Source organism: Rhipicephalus microplus, chromosome 3 (genome assembly GCF_043290135.1).
Source record: "Rhipicephalus microplus isolate Deutch F79 chromosome 3, USDA_Rmic, whole genome shotgun sequence".
NCBI lineage: Eukaryota > Metazoa > Arthropoda > Arachnida > Ixodida > Ixodidae > Rhipicephalus > Rhipicephalus microplus.
The window spans coordinates 185,808,844-185,835,246 of record NC_134702.1 but is presented as its reverse complement, the minus strand read 5'-3'; the positions used below and the strand labels follow the sequence as shown (position 1 = coordinate 185,835,246).

The 26,403-nt window shown below is 45.3% G+C and overlaps 2 protein-coding genes across 3 annotated transcripts in view; one reads left to right on the top strand and one right to left on the bottom strand.

The window, feature by feature from the left end:
• Window positions 1-23,135, bottom strand: part of LOC142804073 (trafficking protein particle complex subunit 11-like) — a 145,709-nt gene extending 122,574 nt beyond the window's left edge. Inside the window, exons 1-4 of the mRNA XM_075890622.1 lie at window positions 22,584-23,135; window positions 17,751-17,920; window positions 14,776-14,846; window positions 9,068-9,182 (exon numbers count right to left, since the gene is read on the bottom strand). Coding sequence (XP_075746737.1) covers window positions 9,068-9,182; window positions 14,776-14,846; window positions 17,751-17,920; window positions 22,584-22,790 — 563 coding nt within the window. The 5' untranslated portion in view covers window positions 22,791-23,135. The remainder of the gene's footprint in view (window positions 1-9,067; window positions 9,183-14,775; window positions 14,847-17,750; window positions 17,921-22,583) is intronic.
• Window positions 23,136-23,308: 173 nt separating this feature from the next.
• The window catches only part of LOC142761604 (A-kinase anchor protein 10, mitochondrial-like), a 76,555-nt gene continuing 73,460 nt past the window's right edge, over window positions 23,309-26,403 (top strand). For both annotated transcript variants that reach the window (XM_075890623.1, XM_075890624.1), the window contains exon 1: window positions 23,309-23,477. In XM_075890623.1, the coding sequence (XP_075746738.1) occupies window positions 23,453-23,477 (25 nt within the window). In that variant the 5' untranslated portion in view covers window positions 23,309-23,452. The remainder of the gene's footprint in view (window positions 23,478-26,403) is intronic.

Below are 26,403 nucleotides of genomic sequence, written 5' to 3'. Positions count from 1 at the left end.
TGAATTATTCGATGCTTCAAATATTCACACAAGCCTACCTTTGTAGGTTCACCTTTATTTTGTAGCGATGATAACAAACAGGATGTGGCGTAGTCGTATATACTATGAAGCAGTAGCTTGAAACATACTTCATCAAAAACAAGCCAGTAGTTTACTGAAAAAAGCTCGTGAGTGTGTTCTAAAAAAAAAAGTGGAAAACACTGTCCCCCTGTCTCATGAAGGCACTACCTCGCGATTGCATTACCAGGTATTTGGGATGAAATGGATAGAGCAAGGGGTACTACTGAGTGTCACTTCTCAAGTTGTGCGGAGGAAAGTTGTGTGGACCTCATTCCACCAGTAGAACACCTACAGATGCGCCTCTCATGAGCTTCATAGCACTGTTTGCTCCTGTAAAGCTTACTTCATTGCATGCACCAACCTGTTTTTTTTTTCTGTCAAAATTATTAGGTACAGTTGTTGTTCCTGAATATCGCCAAACTTTTCAAGAGGTATACGATATCCAGAAACATTCCGTGCACCGATATCCACTATTGCGCTGAGGGATTATTTTACAAGTTACAATTTCGCAGGGAATCATTCCAATGCATTCATCAGTCAAGCTGTTGGAGCAAGTTTACGAAACACATGATGACTAGAGGCTAAAGTCACCTGTCTGAGAAACCAGGAAATTAGGTAATTCTCCGGCATTTTTACTGTTAAGTTCTATCAATCTAAAAAGAAAAAAAATTCAGTATCTATAATAAAAAACTTTACCGAAATTTAACGCCACTGTAACAATACATCCGCCCTTCGAAAGCACGGTAAAGTTTTCCTTGAGGTTATGGAGACTCGGGTAACGTACGAGTAGCTCAGTATTGTGCTAACTCTAACGCGTGATTGGAAAGAAAAAGTTTTCCTGCAGATGGAAAAGCAGGACGTAGATGTCCCACTGTTGCACACAAAGTTAATGGATTGGTATTTTTTTTATGGGTGTGTATCCTTCACTTTTGGGGAAAAATGAAAGAAAAGAAGCTTGGTTCCTTCACGCCTCAACAGTGGCGTACGGTTGTGTGAATTTCACAGACTGTGAAGAAAAATCCAATTCAATATTTATGAAAAATTAATTACACGTATTGTTTAGAACTGTCCTGAAATACACTTTTTATTTTGGTCATATTGCTACGTAGCTATCGCGTGAAGGGTGAACCATTCTGTGGACAGAAGACGAAAAAGAGGACTGGTTTGCTCGCTCTGTGTGCTGCACTCCAATTTTATCGGTGTAAATACACTGGCTAATAGTTACGTCCCGTCTCATTTTATGTAATATACTTGTGGTGGAGGTGCAGGGTAGCATCAGTTAGAGGGTTCCCGGGCATCGTCGGTATTGCAGCTTCACCTCCATAGGCTGCAATATCTAGTTTTCCTGCTGCAATCGTCCAGAGAAGCTCGACGAAGAAAAGCGCCGAGGCAGCGGAAAGCGGGATTGGCAGCGTAGCGGCGACCGGAAGAAGGGGCGTCGCGTCAGTGGGGAGAGGTTCGTGAGGAGGGGGCGAGTAAAAGTTAGACGGTGTAGCGGCTGGACGTCCAGAAGTGCTAGGGCGCATATAAGTAGGGTAGCTCTGACGTGGTGGGTTGAATCAGCGGCGACGGCAATAACAAGCAATATGTCCAGGTTGATGACAGGAAAAGCAGATAGGCTGGTCGTGAGGGGGTTCACCAATGCGTAAAATTCTGGAAGGAGATCGGCGAGCGTTACCTGAGGGGTATGGGCGTACTTCAGGGTGAATCACGGGACACGCTCACGGAAGACTAAGATTAGCGAACTCCTGCCTTCCCACAGCTTGAATTAAGACTACTGATGGTTGTGATGGGTCAGGGGCTTTTCTTGTAAAAACAGGCTGTTGAATGGGAGCTGGACAGGCAGCTTTAAGCTCCCGACGAACGATTCGGGTGACGTGGTCGTAGGTGAGTGGCTGGCGAGCGGCTTCACACAATGAAGTTGCAGCCATGTTGGGCAGTCGTGTGAATCTCTGCGTGATACGGCGGCTCTTGGCGTGTTCAAACCGCCGGCAGTTTTTGATGATTTCATCGATTGTGGTGACGTTAGTGTAGACAAGCCAGCTGAAGGCATCGTCGGCGATGCCTTTGAGCACATTTTATACCTTCTCAGGCTCGGGCATGTGTTCGTCTACTTGGCGGCAAAGGGCGATGACGTCGTGAATATACGCGATGTGGGATTCTGTAGACATCTGTGCCCGAGTAACCAATTTCGCCCAGTTATCTGTTGTGCAGCGGTGTTCCCAAAAAGGTCACATAGCTTCTCCTTGAAAGTCTCCCAGCAGATAATGTCGGCTTCGTGTGTCTCGAAACACACCCTTGAAGGGCTATGAAGGTAAAAAAGCATATTGGCAAGCATGAGTGTCGGGTCCCACTTAAAGCCGGCGCTGATCCGTTCATACTTGTTGAGCCACTTGTCAACGTCAAGGCCATCCTGTCTGGAAAATACGCCAGGATCACCAGCAGGAGGCAGGACGACATAGGTAGGAAACACAGAAGAGGCGGGTGGTGAAGACGATGTTCCTTGAACTTGTGACATGGTAGGACCCGTGATGATGCGGCCGTTGCGGAGCTTCGTGATGGGTGCAGGGAAGGACCAGTATGTCCACCACAGACCTTCTCAAACACGACGTCCCGTTTGGTTGGGGTCCTCTTCAAGCTATCACTTTCTCTCGACTAATCACTGCTCTAACGACACCACCGATACTTGCACATTTCAACCCAGATGTTCCTACAGAAGTGCGCACAGACCCTAGCAGTCACGGCATCGGCGCAGTTTGGCCCAAACTCAGCGGGGAACTGATCGTGTAATTGCATATTGTCACGAGGAATCACAAGTACTGGGGGTTTGTTAGACCACCGAGTAGCTAGCTCTAGGACGATGCGTCAGGCGTGGCTGGCTTTCGAGTTGAGAAGAAGCACGCCATCCTCTTTTTCCTTCAGATTGAGAGCCGCTCTCGCTGTCGACCCACTACATGTGGATGGCATTTTCCTCCCTTTCGAAAAGAAAAAAAAAAAGTCCCAAAAGAGGGAAAAAAAAGTACATAGCACCACCCCAATGTTACGACATAGGCACGCGAAAAGAAATTGGAAAATCAGATCAACTAAATGTAGAAATTAAAGAGCGTGCCAATATAGAAAAAATCAATGAACGAAGAAGCAAGTCCACAAAAATAAATAAATAACACAAAAAACAGTGTACGGCAAAGAAAAAGTCACAAACAACGCGCAACAAATGGTTTCATGCGCAACACAGGAACGACGTCCAGCCTCGGTCGTGTCCTGCTTCGTGTCTATGGTGTTGAGTCCGGAAACACTTCGTAGTTCACGTCACTGACGCGGCATAGCACTTTATATGGGCCAAAGTACCAACTCAGTAACTTTTCACTAAGGCCACGGCGGCGGACGAGCGTCCACACCCAAACTTGGTCACCGGGGTTATAAAACACTTCACTGTGGCGGGTGTTGTAGCGCCGTGCGTCTGCCTGCTGTTGCTGGCCGATGTGTAGACGCGCGAGCTGCCGGGCTTCCTCAGCACGCTCTGCTTCTTCGGCGTCAGTTTCCAACTTATCTTCGTCTTGACACGGTAGCATAGAGTCCAGCATGGTCTGCACTTCGCGGTCGTAGAGAAGCTGAAATGGCGTGAATCGCGTGGTCTCTTGCACCGCGGTATTATACGCGAAGGTCACGTACGGTAAGATCCGGTCCCATGTTTTATGCTGTACGTCAATGTACATTGAGATAATGTCTTTGAATGTCTTATTCAGTCGCTCAGTAAGTCCGTTGGTTTGCGGGTGGTACGCAGTTGTCTTTCGGTGTCTGGTGTTGCTCAGTTTGAAAACTTTGTCCATAAGCTGCGCCGCGATTGCCGTCCCTCTGTTTATTATTATACTGGAAGGAGCACTGTGTTGTAACACGATGTGGCGCATGAAAAATTGTGCTACCTCAGAAGCCGTGGCTCGTGGGATCGCCTGCGTCTCAGCATGGCGTGTCAAATAGTCAGTCGCGACAATCACCTATTTGTTGCTGTCCGCAGACAGGAGAAATGGCCCGAGAATGTCCATGCCTACTTGGTCGAACGGCGTGCAAGATGCTTCTATGGACTGAAGCAAACCAGCTGGCTTAACAGACGGTTGCTTGCGGCGCTGACATTCCTGACAGCTCTTGACGTACTTCTTGACGCTTGCCAAAAGTCTTGGCCAATAGTACCTCTCGCTCACTGTGGCAAATGTCCGTGAGTAGCCCAGACGATTGGATGTGGGTTCGTCATGGCAAGCGAAGAGGACGTCGTCTCGCGTATCTCGAGGAACCACCAGGAGGTAAGCTCGGTTGTTCGAACGAACGTTCTTCTGGTACAGCACACTGTCTCGAAGGCAGAACGACGTCAACAAGCGGGATAAATGACGTGGTATGAATAAGCCCTGGCCCTCTAAATAATCGATGATCGGAGGAATCTCTGCGTCATCTCGCTGCCGTTTGCTCAAGTCTGATGAGCTAATGACGCCCAGGAAGCCTTCGTCTTCCTCCGCTTCCTGACTGACTAAATGAAGGGGTGCGCGTGACAGTGTGTCAGCGTCTTCATGCTTACGGCCGGATTTATGGACGATAGTGACGTCAAATTCCTGCAGCCACAAGCTCCACCTTGCTAGCCGTACTGAAGGGTCGCGCAGGCTTGCCAACCAACAGAGGGCGTGGTGGTGCGTCACTATCTTGAAGGCACGACCATATAGGTACGGGCGAAACTTGGTTATTGCCCACACGACAGCAAGGCACTCTTTCTCCGTAGTGGAATAATTCGCCTCGGCACGAGATAGAGAGCGGCTGGCATAGGCTATCATTCTTTCGATGTCCTCTTGACTCTGAACAAGCACTGCACCGAGCCCAACGTTACCAGCGTCAGTATGGACCTCGTGTCAGCATCATCGTCGAAATGAGCGAGAACGGGCGCCGATTGCATGCGCTGTCGCAGTTCATCAAAAGCTGCTTGTTGCTCGTTTTCCCAGACAAACGGCGTGTCGTCCCTTGTGAGACAGAGTCAGAGGTTCCGCTCTCTGTGAAAAGCCGTGAATGACCCGGCGATAGGAGGCGCACAAACCAATGAAGCGCCGGACGGCTTTCTTATCGACAGGAGCTGGTAATTCGGCAACAGCGGCAAGCTTGTCCACATCGGGCCGGACTCCTTCGGCGCTAACTACATGTCCAAGAAATTTTAGTTATTCATAGCTGACGTGGCACTTCTGTGGCTTTAGTGTGACGTCCACCGATCTAGGAGAACTTGTTGTTGGGCTAGTTGGTAGAGCATTTCGAAAAGTTCATTCGAACGCGAAAACTTGACACGATCACTCACACACGCACACACCCATGCATCAAACCCACAGCGCTCACTTCCAACTGATTTATTCATAGCTCGAAGGCTTGAATATATACAGGACACATTGTGCGCACACACACCAAAGAAGGCCAACAGCATACATTATCAAAACGTACAGTTAATCAATGTCATAGCCTTGGAGCGATAAACTGAAGTTGGCTTGGTAACAACGAAATTGAAGGGGCGCTTACACAGTGATCTTTATTTTTTTTCAATGAAAAAGAAAGATCACTTCTTTGGTGTGTGTGCGCACAATGTGTCCTGTATATATTCAAGCCTTCGAGCTATGAATAAATCAGTTGGAAGTGAGCGCTGTGTGTTTGACGCATGGGTGTGTCCGCCGATCTGATAGCCTCCAGCATGCTGCGCAGGCGGTGAAGGTGCTGCTCGAATGTGGCAGCGAAGACCACCACATCATCAAGGTAGACAAGACAAGTTTGCCACTTGAGCCCTGTGAGGACAGTGTCCATCATTCGCTGGAAAGTTGCCGGCCCTGAACACAAGCCGAAAGGGAGCACTCGAAATTGGAATAGGCCGTCTGGAGTCACAAAGGCTGTCGTCTCGTGGTCTCGCTGATCTACCTCGATTTGCCAGTACCCGCTTCTGAGATCGAGAGAAGTGAAATAATGGGCACGACGAAGTCTATCCAGCGAATCGTCGATACGCGGCAGCGGGTACACATCCTTTTTGGTCATGTTGTTAAGCTTTCGTTAGTCGACGCAGAAGCGTAGCGACCCGTCCTTTTTTTTTTGACAAGCACGACTGGAGATGACCATGGGCTGTTGGATGGTTCGATAACGCCATCGTCAAGCATCTCGCGGACTTGCGTACATATCGCTTCACGTTCTTTAGCCGACACGCGGTATGGGTGCTGGTGTATTGGGTGTGCGTCCTAGTACATGATGATCCTGTGCTGAGTGATGGATGTCTGACGGATCTTAGAGCAACTTGCGAAGCCACCCACACGTAGTGGGTCGACAGCAAGAGCTGTTCTCAATCCGAAGAAAAAGAGGATCGTGTGCTTCCTGGGGGGGTCTGCAGCATCTGTGAGACTACCCAGCACCTCCACCAGTTTGTCACGAGGAATCAAAAGTACTGGGGGTTTATTAGACCACCGAGTAGCTAGCTTCAAGACGATGCGTCAGGCGTGGCTGGCTCTCGAGTCGAGAAGAAACACGCGACCTCTTTTTCCTTCAGATTGAGAGCCGCTCTTGCTGTCGACCCACTACGTGTGGGTGGCAATATGCAAGTCATATCCTTTCAAAGTCTGAGCGTAACTACTCTATAACAGAACGAGAACGCCTTGCTCTTGTCTGGGCGGTTTCCACCAAATTTTGTCCTTACTTGTATGGCCGCACATTCCTTGTCGTCACAGATCATCACGCCCCCTTTAGGCTTTCTTCACTGAAAGACAGTTCTGGACGACTTCGTCATTGGGCGTTGCTCCTTCAAGAGTACTCCTACTCAGTTGCCTACAAGTCTGGAGGCCTCCATCTGGATGCTGATTGCTTGTCCTTGTTGACCAAGCACCTTGTTGACCAAGCAGATGAATCAGTCAGCGAGCCTGGCACCAGCGTCATGTCCATGTCTAGGTTTCGTCAGATTGGTGACGAACAGCGTCGCAATCTTTCCTTGCGTTAACTCATTGCCCGTCTAGAATGTCACTCTAACGACGTGTCACTCCGCACATTCGTCCTCCTAAATGGCACGCTGTACCGTCATAGCGTCCAGCCAGAGCCCTGAGCTACTTGAAGTCGTGCCTAACCATCTCCGTTCAGCGGTGTTGCATGAGCTTCACGACAAATGAACTGCCGGCCACTTGGGCGTATCTCGCACGTACGACCGCGTCCGGCACCGCTTCTTTTGGCGTCGTCTCGCGCGGTTTGTTCGGCATTACGTGGCCTCCTGCGATAAATGCCAACGTCGAAAACAACCTGCCGCACCCCCTGCTGGACTCCTTCACCCGATCTCCATCCCTACCGAACCTTTCTTCCGTGTTGGTGGGAGTGAACCCCGGACCATTCCCTGAATCAAACTCTGGGAACAAGTGGGTCGCCGTTGCTATAGACCATGCGACCAGGTATGCCATCATTAGAGCGCTCCCCACCAGCACTACTACTGACATTGCCAACTTTTTGCTCCACGATGTAATTCTAAACCATGGCACTCCTCGGCAATTGCTCACCGATCGTGGACACGCATTTTTGTCACGCATACTCAACGACCTTTTGCACTCTCCCTCAATGCAGCACAAACTGACCACTTCCTACCATCCTCAAATAAATTGCCTTTCCGAACGCCTAAATCGCACCCTCACGGACATGCTCTCGATGTATGTCTCATCTGACCACCATGACTGGGATCTAGCGCTACCTCACGTGACGTTCACCTACAATTCATCTCGTCATGATACCGCAGGTTATTCATGTTTTTATATGCTGTATGGCCGTAATTCGACCATACCAATGGACACCCTACTAATGACTACTACACCTCCGCCGAGTGAATAAGCACGTGACGCTATCACTTGTGCCGACCACGCACGTCAGATTGCCCGCTCTATGCTGTTGGCTTCACAAGCAACCCAGAAGGCTCTCTACGACAGCAAGCATGTCGACGCTGACTTCTCACCTGGTTCTCTAGTTCTTCTCTGGTGCCGAGTTCGTCGTGTTGGATCGTCAAAGAAGTTACTATCTCAGTACAAGGAACCTTACGTTATTATACGACGTTACCCGTGAGGTCATTCTAGTCTCCGGGACTAACCTGTCTGCAAACCCCCCTAGTGACATAGTCAATGTCAGTAGGTTGAAACCATACTACCCCCCTTCTGAAGAACACGTATAACGTGCACCGAGCCGGTGCTTTTACAACCGGGAGTAATGCTACGTAGCTATGACATGAAGGGTGAACCATTCTGTGGACAGAAGACGAAGAAGAGGACTGGTTTGCTCTCTCTGTGTGCTGCGCTCCGATTTTATCGGTGTAAATACATTGGCAAATAGTCACGTCCTGTCTCACTCTATGTAACAATATCATGAAGACTGATATTAATGCTAGCCTATGCATAAGGTAAGAAAAAATACAACAAAGAAAAACTGAAAAACTATCATTGCTGAAAAACCCCACACCTACACCACGCATAACGACTCTGTTGTTACGACATTTGGCCGCGAACAAACAACACAGATCCAGTTAAGAAGTGCACACACAAAAACGATGATGATTATCAGCCACAACAGATGATGATGATTGACTGCTGCTCATACAAGGATGAAGTGCATAACATATGCCTACATTATTATTATTATTGTTATTATTATTATTATTAGAGACATACAAGGAGCAATGCCAGAAGCACTGGCTATGCTCAGAGGTCAAATGACAATGCTCTAAACTCCAAGGACGAACACTGATACTCATGTTCTCCACAATAGAATCACGGCATTAAATTCGATATTAAGCACTGTCCAATATGGAACTACCAGTGGGCCATCAAGGAAAACCCAAGTCCAGAGCCACTATCACGAAATACATCTTGATCAGGGCAAAAGACAGTTGCATTATTTCCATCTAAAGACATATGTCCCCCTTATCAGAATCTACGCATTCATCAAAGCTAGAGTGGTATGAACATGGCACTACCAAAAAGTGGCTCACCTCAGAATGAAGCCAAACAGGTGGTCTGAGTAGGGGAGCACAAAGAGGGCTTTTGGAGGAATCTCGCAAGCATTGCACAAGGCGTGCGCCCGTTCCGTGGCCAGCATATTGTCTCCTGGCAGGACATGCACAGGGCCAGAGGGGAAACTGGCTGATCATACCACTGGACAATGTATAATGTGAAAGACACTCCAGCATTGGGATAGTGTAATAAATTCGAGTGATTGGCTTACGAGGTTCAACATCTCAATAAAATATCATTTAATGCATCACTGTCATGTCACATGCTATCAAACATGCACAAACTATTGATTTAGTTCAAGCCGGATGGGGAGAAGTGCCCGATTTGTACAAGTGCTCACAAACCTTGTTTTCTAGCATGTGATTGCAAGAATAACTCCCAGCAACATTTCAAACATATTAGCTACGCATTCACAATATAGCTGTTCTATTTCGATTGCTTTTTTTTTTTTTTGGCTAACCATTCTGACACGTTCAAACTACATGTTTCCTGGCTATTGCATTTTCACTTTATTTATTTATTTTTCAAGGTAGCGAAAAAAGTATTCAGGAGGTTCTACCAGAGTCCTTTAATACATTTACTCTGAGGAAGCTTCGACGAAAGTTTGATATAGGGACAGGAGCAACCACTAAGGGCACCATCACCCCCGGTGGGGCATCGGAGCGGCTGCAGTGCTACAAATGTACAGCACGCGACGGAGCTGCCAAATGTGATTAAATGTAGCTGTGAGGGCTCAATACGTCTTCAGAGTGGTGTTACCTTCAAGGAAATTCGAGGAAGCTTTAATACAGTAAAATTTAGCGTGCAATGTGGCCTTGAAGCTCGAAATTTGATGGCATGCTAGTTCTACTATATAAGATATGCTACTGCTATAATAGCATGCTTCTTTTAGTGTTTCCTGGAAGTCTAGTGAAAATTTGTAAACATACAGAGTTCTTCAACAACTCCGGTGGTTTTTACCGCATCATGGAAGTGCAGTGGTTACAACTTTTGACTGCGCATAATCAACATTTTAGGCTATATATCAGTGTTTCTATATACACATATACATCTTAAAATTGCCTTGTATTTATTAAATCAACATCCAGTATGAATGAATCAGCGCTTTGAATTTAGCAAGAGATGAGGATCAAGCAATACATCACATGACTATTGCTTTGTTCTCGTGTCTTGTATTGCGTTGATTTATCCCTACGGTGCTGTAGCGCATTCCAAGTTCACTTGGCCATGCAATGTAGATTCCCAGTTCTTTACTTTGCTCTGTAGCTTACTGATGCTGTATTTTGCCTCTGCCTTTCTTTATTGTTTCTACTGCTAAGGCAAAAGCCTTACATTCCTCCTCAAATGTAGAAATTGACACACTGCGTCATGCGCCGGCGGGGTCGACATGCGACACAAAAAAGGCTATTTGCTCATGCTCATGACACATTGTATCGAAAATTCACTTTTCACGCTTTTTACAGCTTGCGCAAGTATTGTACAGCATTGTCGTGCAACCGCTCTTGCCCCATCACCCTAGCAAACATCTATTAGTAGCGCTGAAGTCTCTGCTGCATGCAACAGATGCGGGCTTTAAATTTTTCAACTGTAACGAGCTGCGTGTAGTTACTTCTGTTTGGTATGTTGCCTCTACACTTTGAACCATTCCAGTGCCTGTTTAAAGGATAACGGCGAGTATTTCACTCACCGAGCTTCTCTATTCCTGTCTTGCAACAGCCTGTATGATCACCTTCATTAACTATGTCATTATTCATGGCAGCTGTGGCAAGAGAGCTCTTGTACAGTGCAGCCTCAACAGTCTCCAGCTCACCTGACGGTTCCCGGCATCGCTTGGTAGGCGAATGAGCTCAGGACCTTTTTGCATTATAAGAATACGTCGGGAGACCGTGGAAAATCCTTGGCACTAAATCCAGCAAAGTTTCAGAGCATCGTGAGGTGACTTGACAACAACACCTCCTGGTAGTCACTAGTCCACGCTAACGCTTTAACTCTCAAGTGCTTTTCCCACATGCGCTCTTTCGGAGAATGAAACGTGAAACCACTAGTTTCTTATAACCGTACTATGTGCTTCCACTTTTCCTGCCGTTCACTGCCTCTAGGCAGTGAGACCTTTTCATCATTTCCCTTGCCACTGAATCAACAACCAGGTACACTGCGTTATACAGCATTCTTCTCGATTTTCAGGCACAGCACACTATGCACAATAGTAATCGTACGGTGAAACTGCGCAATGACACGCCACAATATTATGCATTGACCCCATAGCTGCACCACCCGCCCACTTCGCTCCGGTCTGCGTGATGCCGCACGTGAGGATGCAGCACCACCCAGCAGCCTCCACTCGCAGCGTGCAAAGCTCTCCCATAGAGTTACGGCGAAGCTCCAGGACCAGTAAATGTATTGAAGGACTCTGGTTCTACTGTATTATATTGTATCATAGTGTGTTACCACTGTACCACACATTGAGTTCACTTTTTTTTTTTATAAACTCACAATTGATTACATAAAATAATTTCTCGTGGTATAAAGCCAGGTTTATGCAAAACTGCATGAAAAGGGTTTAATCATACCTGTGCCATCAATTTCCTAGAAAATTGACATCGAATTTCTCCAGATCACTGGATCATCACTGGTTAGGTAAAAAACAATTGTGACAAATGTTTTGATTGACATGAAAATTATGGACACAACACCAACATGGCAAGCAACCAGACTATGTTACATCATTATCCCAGTGCTTAGGCAAACAACGGCAGTTTTCACTGTAACTAGCATGAATCAATAACTTTTTTCATTCATTCATTCATTCAGACTTTACTCAGGACAAATTTACAATTGTCTTAGGAGATGTAGCAAAAGGCCCGAAAGATGCCTGTCTAGGCTACATCACGGAGACAACAATTACAGCAGTGCGTGATGTCGTTCACAATTTAACATAACCGCAATAGCACTTTATGATATAATAGAAAAAAATAAAAAGAAACTGCTCTTGTAGCTTTGAGACGAAAACACAACAGAAAAAAAAAAGACCAACAAGACAGTTGTGCAAATGTGGCAGTATCTGTTTAAAAAAAGGATTTTACAATATACATTGCTAGGCATTTCACAATAGTTCAATACATAACTGAGCACTACATCTTAAAGGAGCACTGACATCAAATTTACTTATGTCAACATTTTTGCGCCGAGTAGCTATCGACCCCCTAGTAGCGATTCGCAACCTAAAACGCATACGAGGTACGAATGAATATCTGTAATATTGATTAATATATCCACTATTGTACGTGATTAAAATTGGGTCGAAAGCCCGGTAAATTGTAGTGCTGTCAGCGCTAACTCGCGGCCACGTCAAGGCCGCTGCACAGCTGATGCTGCTTTCACAAAAATTGATGACGTCACGCACACTGGCATTTTGTCTGCTTGGAGCGCACGTGCAGTCAGTCCAGCTGTGTCTTTGATGATGTAGACTAAAGCCCCTCTATGCGTTTTCCTCTAGCTAGGTTAAGCAGCGCCAACTCGTTCTTCCCCTCTCCGTTTAGCCCCAGCCTCGAGAAGGGGCCTCGTGCTGCCATTGAAACCCAACTCGTTCCCCAACACAGAATTTACTCTGTAGCGGCTCAGTGCAAAGTGAAGTGAGCAAATGCGGGTGTTCTTTTTAGACACAGTCCCTTTCTCCATCCGCGCGTACGAAGTCACCCCACTGGCTGCGTGTAGGTTTGTGGCTTGGAAAGGCATGAAATGCCACGCAATTTCCGCTTTTTCCACGCCTCGACATGCAGGTTCTCACTGCGCAGCCATTCCCCGACATTGTGGCACGTGTTGTCACTCTGAATGATCATACTTATGCTGAGCACACGTCAAATCAGTAAATGCGGCACGATAAATCACACGCACGCTTCAACACAGCAAGGAGAGCCATTAGTGAGGGCATGGCCGGGAGTTGGCTCCAAACACACTCAGATCGTCGGCGTCATTGTTACTAGCGTATCGTCACTCAGGATGGTATTTGTGGAATGTATCACACCAAACACGTAGCACTAGTGTCGATGTCGCAGGGCAGTCTATTTTCTGTTTTCTCTCCTTAGCTTCTCTACGCTGTTTGACGTCCAATTGAAATAACTTCCACGCGATGGATGCCATTCAAACTTGGCCAAGAAGACCTATGCATACCAAGCAATCGAATGATAGGTACATCTTGATATTGAAATTTGATGTCAGTGTTCCTTTAAAACTGAAAAAACAATAATTTTTTACTTGCTTTTTGAATTGAGTTGAAGAGATTCTATTTTGCAGTAAGTTTATTACACCTGGGTATTCGTTTAAAATGTCAGGTATTAATGTTGTCATTTTTTGTAAGCCGTAGTTTGTTCGTGATTGGGATTTGACAATTTCTTTCTTACGTAGTTCATAGGGAGTTTGTTTGATATGATATTTTCCCACAAAAACAGTTTTATTACTTGTATACTGGCACATTACCTCCAGTAACAACCATAATTTAAGTAGGTGCTTTATTGGCAATATCGTATAGTAACTTAAGTATGTATGGAGTAGTACTCACAGCATATGGAATATTTCCAACTGCTCGCATTGCCCACTTTTGTAACGATAAAGGTGAACTTAAGTTCGTCTCAGTGGTTGTAGACCACACCACAGCATATTAAAGCTGTCGTTTCGCGTGAGGTGGTAGAAAGTGCCTTAATTTATTAAGTAACCTGATTGCTTTACAGACATTCCTCCTTAATAAATCCACATGTAGCGTGCATGAGAGATTATCGTGAAATAATACCCCTAGAAATCTGATGGTTCATGTCTGATGTAGAAGCGTTCCCTCAAATATTAGTGGTGGGGCTCGTTGATATTCCTTGGCTTTGAATAAGACGAATTGTGTTTTCATTGTATTAAGTTGAAAGTTTGTTAGTGTCTAACCAAGAGTTAAGTTTTGTAACCATATATTCGCCTGCATAAAGGTGTCATTCAAATCAATCCCAGGAAAAAGAACAGTCATGTCATCTGCGTATAGTACTCTATTTTTGCATCCTTCTATATTAACAATGTCATTTATACAAATTAAAAACAGAACCGGTCCAACAATAGACCCTTGAGGTACTCCATATTTTGTAAGGTGGGTTGCAGATTTAAAGTTATTGATAACTGTGTACTGTGACCCGTCAGGTAAATAGTTTTTTATCAGAGACAACACCCCACCACGGAAGCCATAAAGAGGTAATTTCTGAATAAGAAGCTCCTGTTCTACAAAGTCGAAGGATTTTTCAAAGCCGAAAAAGATCCCTAGTGTGAAGCTGGCCCTTTGGACTACTCCGAAGGGCCAGCTTTTTTACACATGTAGCTGAAGATGGTGCTCTTTGCATTGAACCACAGCATCAGAAAAAAAAATTAACATTTTTATTCATCATTAACTAATAAGGAATGCCATGAAAAGTGATTATGTCACCACAATTTCTGGAGCTGTGAAACTGTCAAGGATCCAAACCAAATGGCCCAAGACATCAGTGTTTGAAGATTTTTAGACCTAACGGCAACCTGCTACGGCACAAACATCAGCTACGCCTCCAATGCCTTATTGCTAAATGAAGCACTGTCACTGGCTGGAAAGTTTGCCACTACCAAAAATAGTGCGACCAACTTGACGACCGACACACAGCAGTCAGATGTAAATGACACTCACCGACTGGTATGGAGAGGTTGTTCTGCACCAGGACCAAGGCCACCTTGGTGTTTCTGCCCTGTAGGCTTGCCCTGGTAGAAACAACAACGACAACAAAATAAGTAATATAAACGAAGTGCCCACACCAACAAAGTACTCATCAAACATATAAAGCAACTAGCATCACATACTTGTTCCAACAGTTCAGTTTTAAAGGGGGCCCTGCAACACTTTTTGAGCATGGTCATAAAACGCTGCCGATCACTAGTTGAGGCCCCCGAAAACAGGCAAGCCAAATATTATAGCATGGGACGCTACCCGGAATTCACAATAAATTCTCAAAGTCAGCTATAAATTGCTTTCTTTTCTCTCTACAAATGACGATACAAGCTCCAAAGCCATTGGCTGATTTGAGCATGTCAGTCCTTACTGGAGTCACGTGGGAGGCCATGACTAGTCCACACATGCATGCACAATCGCACCGAAGAGCCACATATTTTCGCACCGAAAAGCCCAGAACAAAAAAAGAGCACAAGGTCATTCAGGCCAACGAACATGTTTCCTTCCCCCCCCCCCCCCCCGCTATCTCTCACGATATAGCTTTCAGTGCTTTCGCCGGGAAGAGAGAATGCTAATGCAGTGTACGACAAATCTTTGTAACTTCGCTCGTACTGGGTGAATTCTAAAAATTTTGTGGCAGTGAATTTATGAGATGATAGGCTCTTTTAGTGAATCCATTCCATTGCTATTTGAAAAATAGTTGCAAAGCCCCTTCAAAGACGGCAGCTACTGCGGAGCCACAAGACCATGTGCACTAATGACACAAGTCCCGCAACTGCACCCTCTTTCCATTGTGGTGACAACTACACCTTTGGTCTTCCTCTTATTGTGTAGTCTATTACTTGAGCCCAGAAGTATACGGATAAAGCAGCAATCTTGCATAATGCTTTTTTCATCAACAACAACGAAATAAGTATCCGAAAGCATTACGCCTTGGCAAGGAAGACTATTTGTAAAGCAGTCCTCTTCTCTTCCACTCCCAATATCGGTCTAACAGGTGACCTCTAAGGCACACCACACTAGGCAGGAATATTTGTTGGCCTGTCCTGCTGTAGTTTTAACGGCACTGCACAATGGCTGAGGCATGGCAATCACCTTGCGGGACCGATACTCTCCTTTTGGCTTCACTTGCTTAGCTATACTGCCATGTGCACTCATTTCTCTATTTTTATGCAATTTGGCTTCACCCGCAAAAAGTTGTTACTATCACTCGTTGCAGGCCGTGCCGCAATATTTAGAAACTGCGCGATTGTTCCAGACCACTCCTAAAGGTAAGCCAACAGGCTGACACTTAGTTTTTACACCTCCCAAACAAGCTGCCTAATTCAAGGAGAAGGTCTCAGCGATCACGCTTTATGGATATCGCAGCGCTGCCCACCGCACAGCCCCTGCATTTCGAAAAACAATTCTCGTCCCTATGTCTACCACCTGTTTCATTCTCCTCGTCTACATAGTGACGTAATCTTGCCCATGGGCAACAATACTTAGCACCAATTTCATCAAATGGTCTTTTTCACTACGAAACGGTGCCTTGGCACTGCAATGATGCAGCTTCAGGCCACACAACCGACACTTTCTTGTTTATGTGGTGCCCTCTGCCGTTTTAGTAGAACCTCAAGGCTACCAGGACAAGCAGTACTACCACAACGAAAGCTTCCCCAATGAAGAGTTGTCTCAAAGCTTCTCTGCTAGGGGAAGGGTGCATACCTCACCAGTGACATGCGCCCTTCGCACCACACTTCCTCCCCACATCAGCATGACCTGCGGTGAAAGCCTTACTCAACGGTTGACTGTGTGCCGATGATATAATCACTGATGTCAAGTTACGTTACCGAAGTTGGCGTAGTCACGACAAAGGCATACGCCTACCTACCTTTACTGCCGAGAAGGTTGGGAAGGCCGAGTGAGAAACCGAAAACAGCCAAAGCAGGCTGTTCTATACCTTGTGTAGTGGAGCAGATACACTAACGGGTAACTTCTTTACTACATCATTTATTTGCAAAGTTCTCGACACAGCATGCTCACATCATGCATGTGTGCAGTTATTTCTCCATAAAGAATATTGAATCAAGAGGTTATTTACTGGCCCTTGAAGATTATGCACAGGATATGAGTAACCAAGTATATTCTAGAGCTAATGCAAGCACAAGTGATAAAACTGCAAGGTGCGACAAAGTGTTGATAAAAGCTGACAAATTTGATGGATGAGTTAATGAGTGAATACCCAATGTCCATGATCACTGTTATCCCTGTACAGCAATAGTGCCTGTACTTTGAATCTTTCCTTTACAGGTACCAGTTCGCTCAATAAAGTGTTTCATCTTTATCAACTGCTTTCTGCTTCCTCATCACGAGACCCTGACAGCACACTCGCTCCTAATTTATCACTCTCCCATGCTTAGAACAAGTTGGATGGGTACAACCATAGAGTTTCCTAATATACACTAAAGGGAACTCTGCCACTAGTGTCTATGGGAGCTACAACACACGGCACTTCAGCGAGAACGGGAATGATGGGCAGTACACATACTTGTCTAATATTCGTACTTCTGGCCTGCTTTTGGCTCCGTGTGTGTTCGTGTGGCTTGGAGCTGTTTTCTTACGAAACAAATATTAGCAAATGTTCAGCGGTTGCACTTCACCATCTTATTTTTTTAGACTTGCCTTTCCAAATCGAGTCATGAAGTTCAGAAGGGTCGAATCTTTCTTTCAAAGCAAAACCGAAGCACAGCAATAAACCAAGCCACAAGTACGATTCACTGCCCGCAAGTACAAAGACCAGGCGTGTACTACCCATCATTCCTATGGTCGCTGAACGATCGCAGCGCCAGGGTTCCCTCTAGTAATTTTAGGTAACTCTATGGGTACAACAAGCAGGATACAACAGACGCTGCCTCTCGAGCTTTGTAAGCGGCAAGCGTGCGGGAAAGGAATACCTGAGAGCCCGTATTTTGGCCGAGCAGTCGTTGCGCTTGTCGGCCCAGTTGGGGTCGTCCCAGTCCATGTCGAAGAACAAAATGGCCACTGCGGGCACTTCGGCCAGATGCTTGTGGAGCCAGTTGCTTTTGAGCAGACCTCGCTCCTCGTACCACTCGTACGACGGGTGCTGCAAGACGTCGACCAATGTTTGACAACAGTCAGGAGCGGAGGCGACGCAACATGCCCAACTCCCACAGGACTGTTTGCAGTAGTCAGCCTTCACATTGCAGCTACGTTAGTGATGAAAAGGCAGAAAGACACTATAGATTGGTGAGAATGCTACAACTGTGCAAGAACTTGCGGAATGACTGTCAGAACAGTGCAACAAACTGATTGCCTACTTGTGGTAACTTGTGGGATGATATTGAGAGCGTAAAAATGGGGAACACAAAAGTCTGACAGGAATCAATGAAGCAAATACTTCAACCCTATGAATCTTAGCCATGCCTGTTTTTGTTTATATGATTAACTTTTAAAAAAGCGTAGCAACACAATTGCAGAAAGCATCAATAACTAAAGTCTAGTAATCATTCTGACATATTCACTGCTTAATGGTCATAATCATTTGTACAAACTCCAAGCTTATGTACAAAGCGGTATTAAAGGGTCACAAAATTGAAACAGTGAAGTAATTTGATTGGACAAACGATTTTATGGAAACCCATCATAGATTGATTAATAGAAGAGAAAATTAAGACCAAGGTCTCACAGTAAATTTCACACGCTGATGTCAGCATGACAGGAGAGATTTCAAAGCACTCTTCCACATTCCGGCTACAGTGTGTGAACGAGATTTCGTGAAACTTGACACATTTCAAGAAATGGTTTCCTCAAAGGACAATGCACTTCATTTTTACCAATCAAGAGCAACGCAGGCCCCCCCAGCACAAGCCATCAAAATTTACGACATCTTGAAGGGTTCATGCAGGAACTTCCAAAGTCACGTCTTGGTCTAGCATTTCCCTTTCGTGCATCTTCTCACTTTCCAGGTGTCATCTTAGGCAAGAGTAGTGCTTTCGGTATTGTGAAAGCGTAATTTACTAACATATAAACCATTATTTTGCTCTATAATGTGTCTAATAGAAAACCCTTCATCTTTTAACTGAATAAGGGCGTGCACACAGACACAAACCCTAGAACAGGAAATTGTACAAACTAAGAGCGCCTACTCGCAACTAAAGTTTATTCGAAAGAAAGATAAGTACATATATATCTCTTCTGTCACATGACCTGGCAGGTGAAACAGCGAAAAACGAAAATGGGGGTAAAATGGGTTTTTTGTTGTATGTCAGTAGGCAGAGCGCCTACTCGCAACTAAAGTTTATTCGAAAGAAAGATAAGTACATATATATCTCTTCTGTCACATGACCTGGCAGGTGAAACAGCGAAAAACGAAAATGGGGGTAAAATGGGTTTTTTGTTGTATGTCAGTAGGCAAGCTGTAACCACTCTACCAGTGCAGGGGCAGCTTCTGCACCTGACTCACTGCTTTGCGCAGTTTATTTTTCTAGCTCCTTTGTAATCTTCCAAGATTAAGACTCGTGTGTTACAACTCGCAGTATGCAGTAATTGTATCATTTTCGCATTATGAAAAGCGGCAGATTGCCTGTCATTATTTGGAGTGCCTGCGGTGGTATGCCCACGCTTATATCTTCAGTGAATTCCTTTTTGTGAGTAAGTCGATCAATCTGCGTGTAAATATTGTAGTACACACTGAAACGCTTCATTTCCAGTTGTAAACTCACAAACATGAATACATAACTACGGGTATAGTTAACGAATGCTTCCGATGACTGAAAGTTAGTCGTTTTAACCCATACAGTTACGGAAGCGACATTTTGCTTCTTGGAGCAGATTATGGAGCATAAAAAATGGTGCTTTGGAGCAGGCTCAAGTGTCTTTGGAGCAGAAAAAAAAAGCTATAGCTTAGGGTTGCTATTGGTGTTTTCGGAGCAGATGCATGTTCCTACGACTCCTGAAATCTAAAACATCACTGAAGCATCTAATAAATATTTATATTTATTATTATACATGCCATATGCTAGTATAAGCAGTATAGCTGACGTAAATCAAGGGTGGGGGGATGGGCAGAGGGTCAAGAGAGTTTGGACTTTTCTGGTGTTCAGGCTGAGGACACCCCTTGCAAGTGTCCCACTTGAGATTTAGCTTTAGCAAGTGATATAATTGTGTTAACAGTTAAATATAGTGCAATAAACTTTTTAAAATGATTTTTATCTTTTACTGTGTACCTGTGTTTAATGACCCTCAGCTGTGTAAACTATAGAAATCGAAAAAACGTGAAAAAAAAGAAGACTCAACAGAAAAATGCAATTGCTCAAGCTAAGATCCCATGCTTGTTTTTTTTTAATTTCATTTCAAAGCATGATTTATTTCTTACATAAATAAAAATACTACCTATACTGAAAATATGAATTGGACACCATGGCCTGATATGTGTCACCCCTTAGGATTTTTCTTAATTTACGCTATTTGGTAGCATACTAGGTTGATAGTACATACAGCTTGCTTTTGGCTTCACTTAGACTGACAGGATGGTCCCATTGTTCAACTTCATTCTTTTAGTTTGCCAACATCCTTTCGGAGCAGGTTTGGAACAATTACTAGCAAATATTGCACTTTGGAGCAGTATGGAGCAGCATTTCTCTTTTGGAGCAGTTTGGAGCAGCACTTCCATCACCGTCATGGGTACATGAAAGCAGGCATACAAAATAACAACACAAGTAGACTGAAAAATACTATAGATGTAAGACTTGGAAGTTTTGCGGACACGCAGCGCCACCTGTCGACGCAGTTTTGAGCTGTGCAAAGCCCGACTCTCTTGCACAGTTAGCTGCACAACCAGGTATAACCACAACGTTCTAAGCAACGATTTAGCTAAATATTAAGTGCATTTGCACATTTAACACTTAGAAAGAGAGCTACTTATTTCTCTCCGTTAGTCGGACACGTCACCGTACTGCCGTGAAGCACTTGGTGGTTCACTCACCAGAATGATTGCGAAAACAAGAGCAGACGCAAGAACTCTGTGCTCTGCGAAAAAAGAGCCCAGTTGACGCTACTATTGCATTCTGAACTGCCACAGACGTAAAGGATTACAGCTTTAGTAATTTCTGCAGCTTTCGCAAAGCACAATGGTGAGAGTGCTGGATACGGGCCGTTTCTATTGTGTTGTGAAAGCAAAATACTCGCATTCTCCATAGCTGTCGCATTAGAAAGTGTGATAATTAAGGTCTCCTATTATTTGTAATCAGTTGCCTTGACGAAGAACCATGGTAACTATAATTATAAAGCTTAACAGAGCCTCTGACCACAGTGTGCGCCGTGAAGCAGTAGATAGGTGATGCATGCTATAAACATACCACACGCCACAACCACCGATAATTTGAAGTTGTAACAATCACACAGCATTTTGCACTTTGAAGGCTGTAAGTTCCGGCTTTAACAAGAAAATGCCAACACGTACGTCATACAGGTAAATCGAAAAATCATCGCGACCACAATCAGGTTCTTCTTACCATTGGTCTCCGCGATTGCCGGAGCTATCTCGGAGGCCCCGGTGTCGCCTTTCATTATACACCGATAAAGTGGATACACATGTATTCCCGCTGGCGGTATATACGAATGAAAGAAAACCGCCATGAGAACATCCTGGCATGCGTACTAAAACAATGCAATACGCAGGAAGCGAGAGATGAATGGAGAATGCAACTGCAAAGACGAAAATTGCCAGAGCTATTCGTGCCGGATGAAGCGAGCTTCATACCACTGATTGTAAGAAAGATTGCGCATGTATGTACTTCATCGCTTTGACATCATCTGTATGCCCAAGTTTAACGCATTTGGGCATTACAGAATGCACATCGGAATGCATACCTCGGACTCAATGTCATGCGATGCTCGCTTGCACCTAAATTGCCAGTTGCAGTACGCCGAAATAAATTAAACACCTCTCGCATTGTACCCGCAGTTGGTTTTGATGAGCTTGCTACTTTTCTGAAGCAAGGTTGGATTGAAGGAAGAAGCCTGCTAGATCCTTGATATTTGGGAAACCGCTCTTCAAGACTAAAAAAGAGGAGATCCTATGCACGTTCGGTTGCGGACGGCTTTCTTTGCACTACCCATTTAGGGCCAGCGTGTCAAAGGGGGACCTGGTGGCGGCGTTTTTCGCAGCGCCGCCTGGGCAGAGTTCGACGTCTATTAAAGTTCACCACTAATCAGGTACTGTGTGTATTATGAATGACTGCATATCCATGCATTTTGAATATGGGATACTAGCTTGGCTGTATTCAGTGCCATTAAGATTTCAACAACTGAGGCTCCAGGCGCATGCAGAAGCACCACGCCAGTAATTTGCACGCGTTATATGTCGATAAATATCATGCTGCACTTTCGATCACGATCGAGATTGAATTTATCAATCGCCATTGTTTTGTATCCCGCCTTGCAGAAAGAGCCAGTCTGATCGAAGTAAAAAAAATGACAATGTCACAATTTCCTTTTTTTTTTTGGGGGGGGGGGGGGGGGTTGATCTGCGGCAGCATGCAGCTACCTCGATCTAATCTCCAGTACAGACCAGGTTGTCACGTACTGTACCTGTCGTCGTTTGATACCGGAAACCTCTTGTCATAAACAATGCAGGAGGCATGTCACTTGACTCCAAAGTAAACATCGCGCAAGTAACGAAACGAACAAGTCATAAACAAGTAAAACACACCCTCCACTCGAACACACCGACGAAAAATATACCATCGAATTCGGCATATACATACCTTGGGCTTGGGTTTCGGGAAGACATGCTTGTCTGGCAGGATCACAAAGTTCAGTGGTGACCGATCCGGTCCGCGATTGTTTGAAAAAGCATCCCAGATCGCGGCATGAATGTTGTTGACTTGCGGTTCTAAACCGATGAAGGCAACGAACGCCTTAGGGCGGGTCTTCAGCTCTTCAGGCACTTCGCCGATGTCCAGAGGTTTCATGGCGGTTCCGTAGCGGTTGCGGCGACGACTCGGATAACCACAAAGGCCTTACAAACCCACTCGGTCGCATGGGCAAGCGGTCCACGAGAAGCCGGCAGCACGATTCACAAACAAATGCACTACGGGCACAGCAAATCGTGTGACCAAACGTCGCCAGATGCGCGGTTCGGCAGGCACGCCTTCGCACCTGCTGCCGCCGCACAAACCACGATTCCGAAACCGTCAACTCAAAAACTCGTCACCGCGATTTCACATGACGAAGACAAGCCCCCACTCCATCACGAGAACGCACACACGTCGCGTCCCGAAACCACACATTCGAGGCTAATTAAAAAAGACGAAGAAGAAAATCCGCGCTAACTCTCGTCCTCAGTTGCGCCACCGTGGCAAGTCAGCTGACCACAATTAAAAGAAAGAAGAAAACAAGCGAAACAAAACGTTCTTTAACCTCGACACCCATATCTCGTAGTGGTCATGGCCGCTGTCATCTGTATTTTCAGGCGTTCGAAGGAAGGCGTTACCACTTCGTCGTCACATCGGCTGGTTTAGACCGCGGTCGGCTGGCACCGTTGATTGAGTCGGGCTGCGTAATCGCCGAAGCTTGGAACATGACACGGCGACATCGTCCCTGACTGCGATCGGCCGAATGCCAGTGGAACGCGATGCCCCTCTTCAGAAGGAAGCCAGGTAGGAAGCGCTGCCCCGAGAGCGGATTCGAAATTGTGAAACTTGCGCGATTGTGTCACGTATTTTTCACCTGCTCGTGAACGCGTTGCTTCTTGCGCACCGCACGCGATGGGGCCATCAAGGCCTCCGCTGCTTTAATTATCGTGTAATTTTCCCTTCCGCCGTAACAATGTAGACGACCTCGCGCGTCTGCGGAGATTGGAAGTCACGACTTCTCCAACCGCCTCATCACGAGCGCACCAAGTTTGGCAGTTGCTGCTTTAGGAGACGCGGTGGTTTCTCGAATTATTTTCCGATTGGGGATATGCGTACCAGTTGAGGTGAATCTGAAGAAGGTTCCGCAGTAAAGTGTTCCGCGACACGGCGGATCCGGCCCGCTCGCGTGTGTCGAAGCATTTGATTGCCGCGTCCCGAGCGCTTTGAATCGTAAACTTGTGCGAGCGTACCGCACGCACTGTCCAGTGACAGCACTTTGGTTTTGACGGGCGAATGTTTGCACCGCGCGTCGCGGCGTTGTGTGTCAGATGTAAACATTTCCTTCAAGCATCCGCCGCTATCCTTGTGACACACATCGAAATATTCCGTGCACGCCGAGCACGGAATTGGTGCTGCGGAAATCTTTCCTTCCTCTTGTAATGCGAGGGACGTTCACAACGCTGTGTCCTAATCTTCAATTACATTCCGCGCGCGTTATCGGGTAATTCTATATGAATGGAACACGTCAGTTCGATGGTGCGCACTCTGAGAGTAGAAGTTATCACCGCTAATTAACGCGTGCTGCTCATTTCGTTCCTCGTTGTTGTCGAGGTCTTGGGGGCCCTCAGTCTAGAAGTTACAGGAGCGAACGACATCGTCGAGCGCTTCGCGTTTCGATCGTATCCGATTCACGTCAGCTGCGCCGCATCGTCAACCTAAGATGTGCCAGTTTTAAGTGACGATCATATTTCGTTGCCTTCTCTGGATTGCCTGTATACATTGAAGTCGTATGAACAATCGGCGGGCTTTAAAGAGCCAGACGGACACTGTCGGAAGGCTTGTTCAATGGCGCAAGGACGCATGGCTAACGGCCAGAAAGGGGGAAGGGTCTCACCCAGTAGTTGAGGGGATGCCCCCTCTACGTGCATAGTGATCGGCAATTACATGTATATGTGTACTCTCCTTCCAAGCACGTGCTCGGGCAAACTGGAGGACCTCCTCAAGCAAACCAAGAGAGACCTTCAGCCCCCAAATAAATCTAGAAAGCAATTGAAGTTCATGGAATGGAGGGTGGAAAAAGCACACTAGATAGGTGCTGCTTTACTTTGCCTGTGGCTGATGAGTCTCTTTATTATGCCTTGCCCCATTCCTCACTGTAAACCGTGTTAATAGATGAGCACAGGGTGTGACCAAGTGAACTGCTAACGTTCATTTAACCTCTGTGTCATATATGCTTCTCTTTTTTTATAGTCCTTTTTGTAACATGGAATGTACAGAGCCACAAATATTTAGTAATGTGGCAGATTGAAAACAGCATCACTTGGTGTCATCTGTTGATACCAAGGGGTCACTATCACACACCATTGGGAGTTGAATTTCACTGCACTGCGAGCAGAGGTACCAAAGTTGCACGAGACACTCAATCCCGACAGTTACATAAAACAATAGGGGTTGAGTTTCTTTGATGTGATTAGCCCCATTCTTTAGCTTGCTCAAACGAAAAACACGAATCGAAGGTTATGTCAGAACTTTGCTGATAGATTTTACTGGCAGGTCACTGTGGCCATTCCTACGAGGATCAATGTTACACTCATTGATGTCCTGATTCCCTGGTTCAGGCATTTCCTTCGAAGCTATGTTACAGCTTTATTAAAATATTATGTAAGGGGCACCAGTACAAGTTTATTAGTGGGGTATGCTCAATCCTTTTTTACTATTGCTTAGGCACCTCTCAAAAGGCAATGTTACATTCATCCAGGTCACTGATATAAAATTTTTCTTGTGTTTGCAAGCATATATGGTGTGAATTGTGTGCATATGCAAACAGCAAGGCGACCCAACTTACAGCATTACTTTCACTGTGCTTTTATCCTGTGTGTTCTTCACTTGTAGAAAATTAATCCTTGCGAACTATCATAACGTTGAAGCAAGTCCTTTGTATTGTTTAAGTTCATTTTTCTTAAAATTAAAAGGGTGTCATCTGAAGTTAATTTTTTGTGGATAAATTTGTGGTGTTTACCGCATTTTAATTCTCATAAATCTTCAATTCTCTGAAATTCGGTGTTCAATTATGGATTATAAGTTGTTGGAATTAGTTTTAATTTTATTTTTAATAAAAATGCATGGCATTTTTATTGCTTGTAATCCTGTTTTTCTATCATTTCTTTTTCTATTTTTCACTCGCTTATTTGCCGATTCTGTAAGGCTGTTGGTGTGCACTGCTGTAAACTCGCCAGAATGTTCTTTTGGAGGGTGGGAGCTAGTCAAACTGCTTCTAAGCTTTTGCTGCTTTCTCAGCCACCTTGAAATATTCCGCAAAACTGACTTGACAGGCTCCCTCATCTTGATGCAAAATAAAGGACTTGTTATTAATAATAATTTTAATACTCCAAATGTTTTATGAAGTGATATTTCAGTGTGAAAACATGCAAACACACCAAATGTATTTGGATGTCTGGAAGGTTCGAATGCCCAGACTTTTATGTACACACTAACACTTGAATACAGAAGGCCTATGTTTGTTTGTATAACCACATGAAAGCCTGTAATAAACCGCTGCCCACTTTATGAAGTTGCTAGCCCACTGCGGTGGTGTGGTGGTTGTGGTGCACGGCTGCTGAGCCAAAGTTTGCGAATTCAATATTGGCAGTGGTTTTCACAGTTCGATAGAGACGAAATGTTAGAGGGCCATGTATTGTGCGACTTCAGTGCACTTTAAAAAACACCAGAT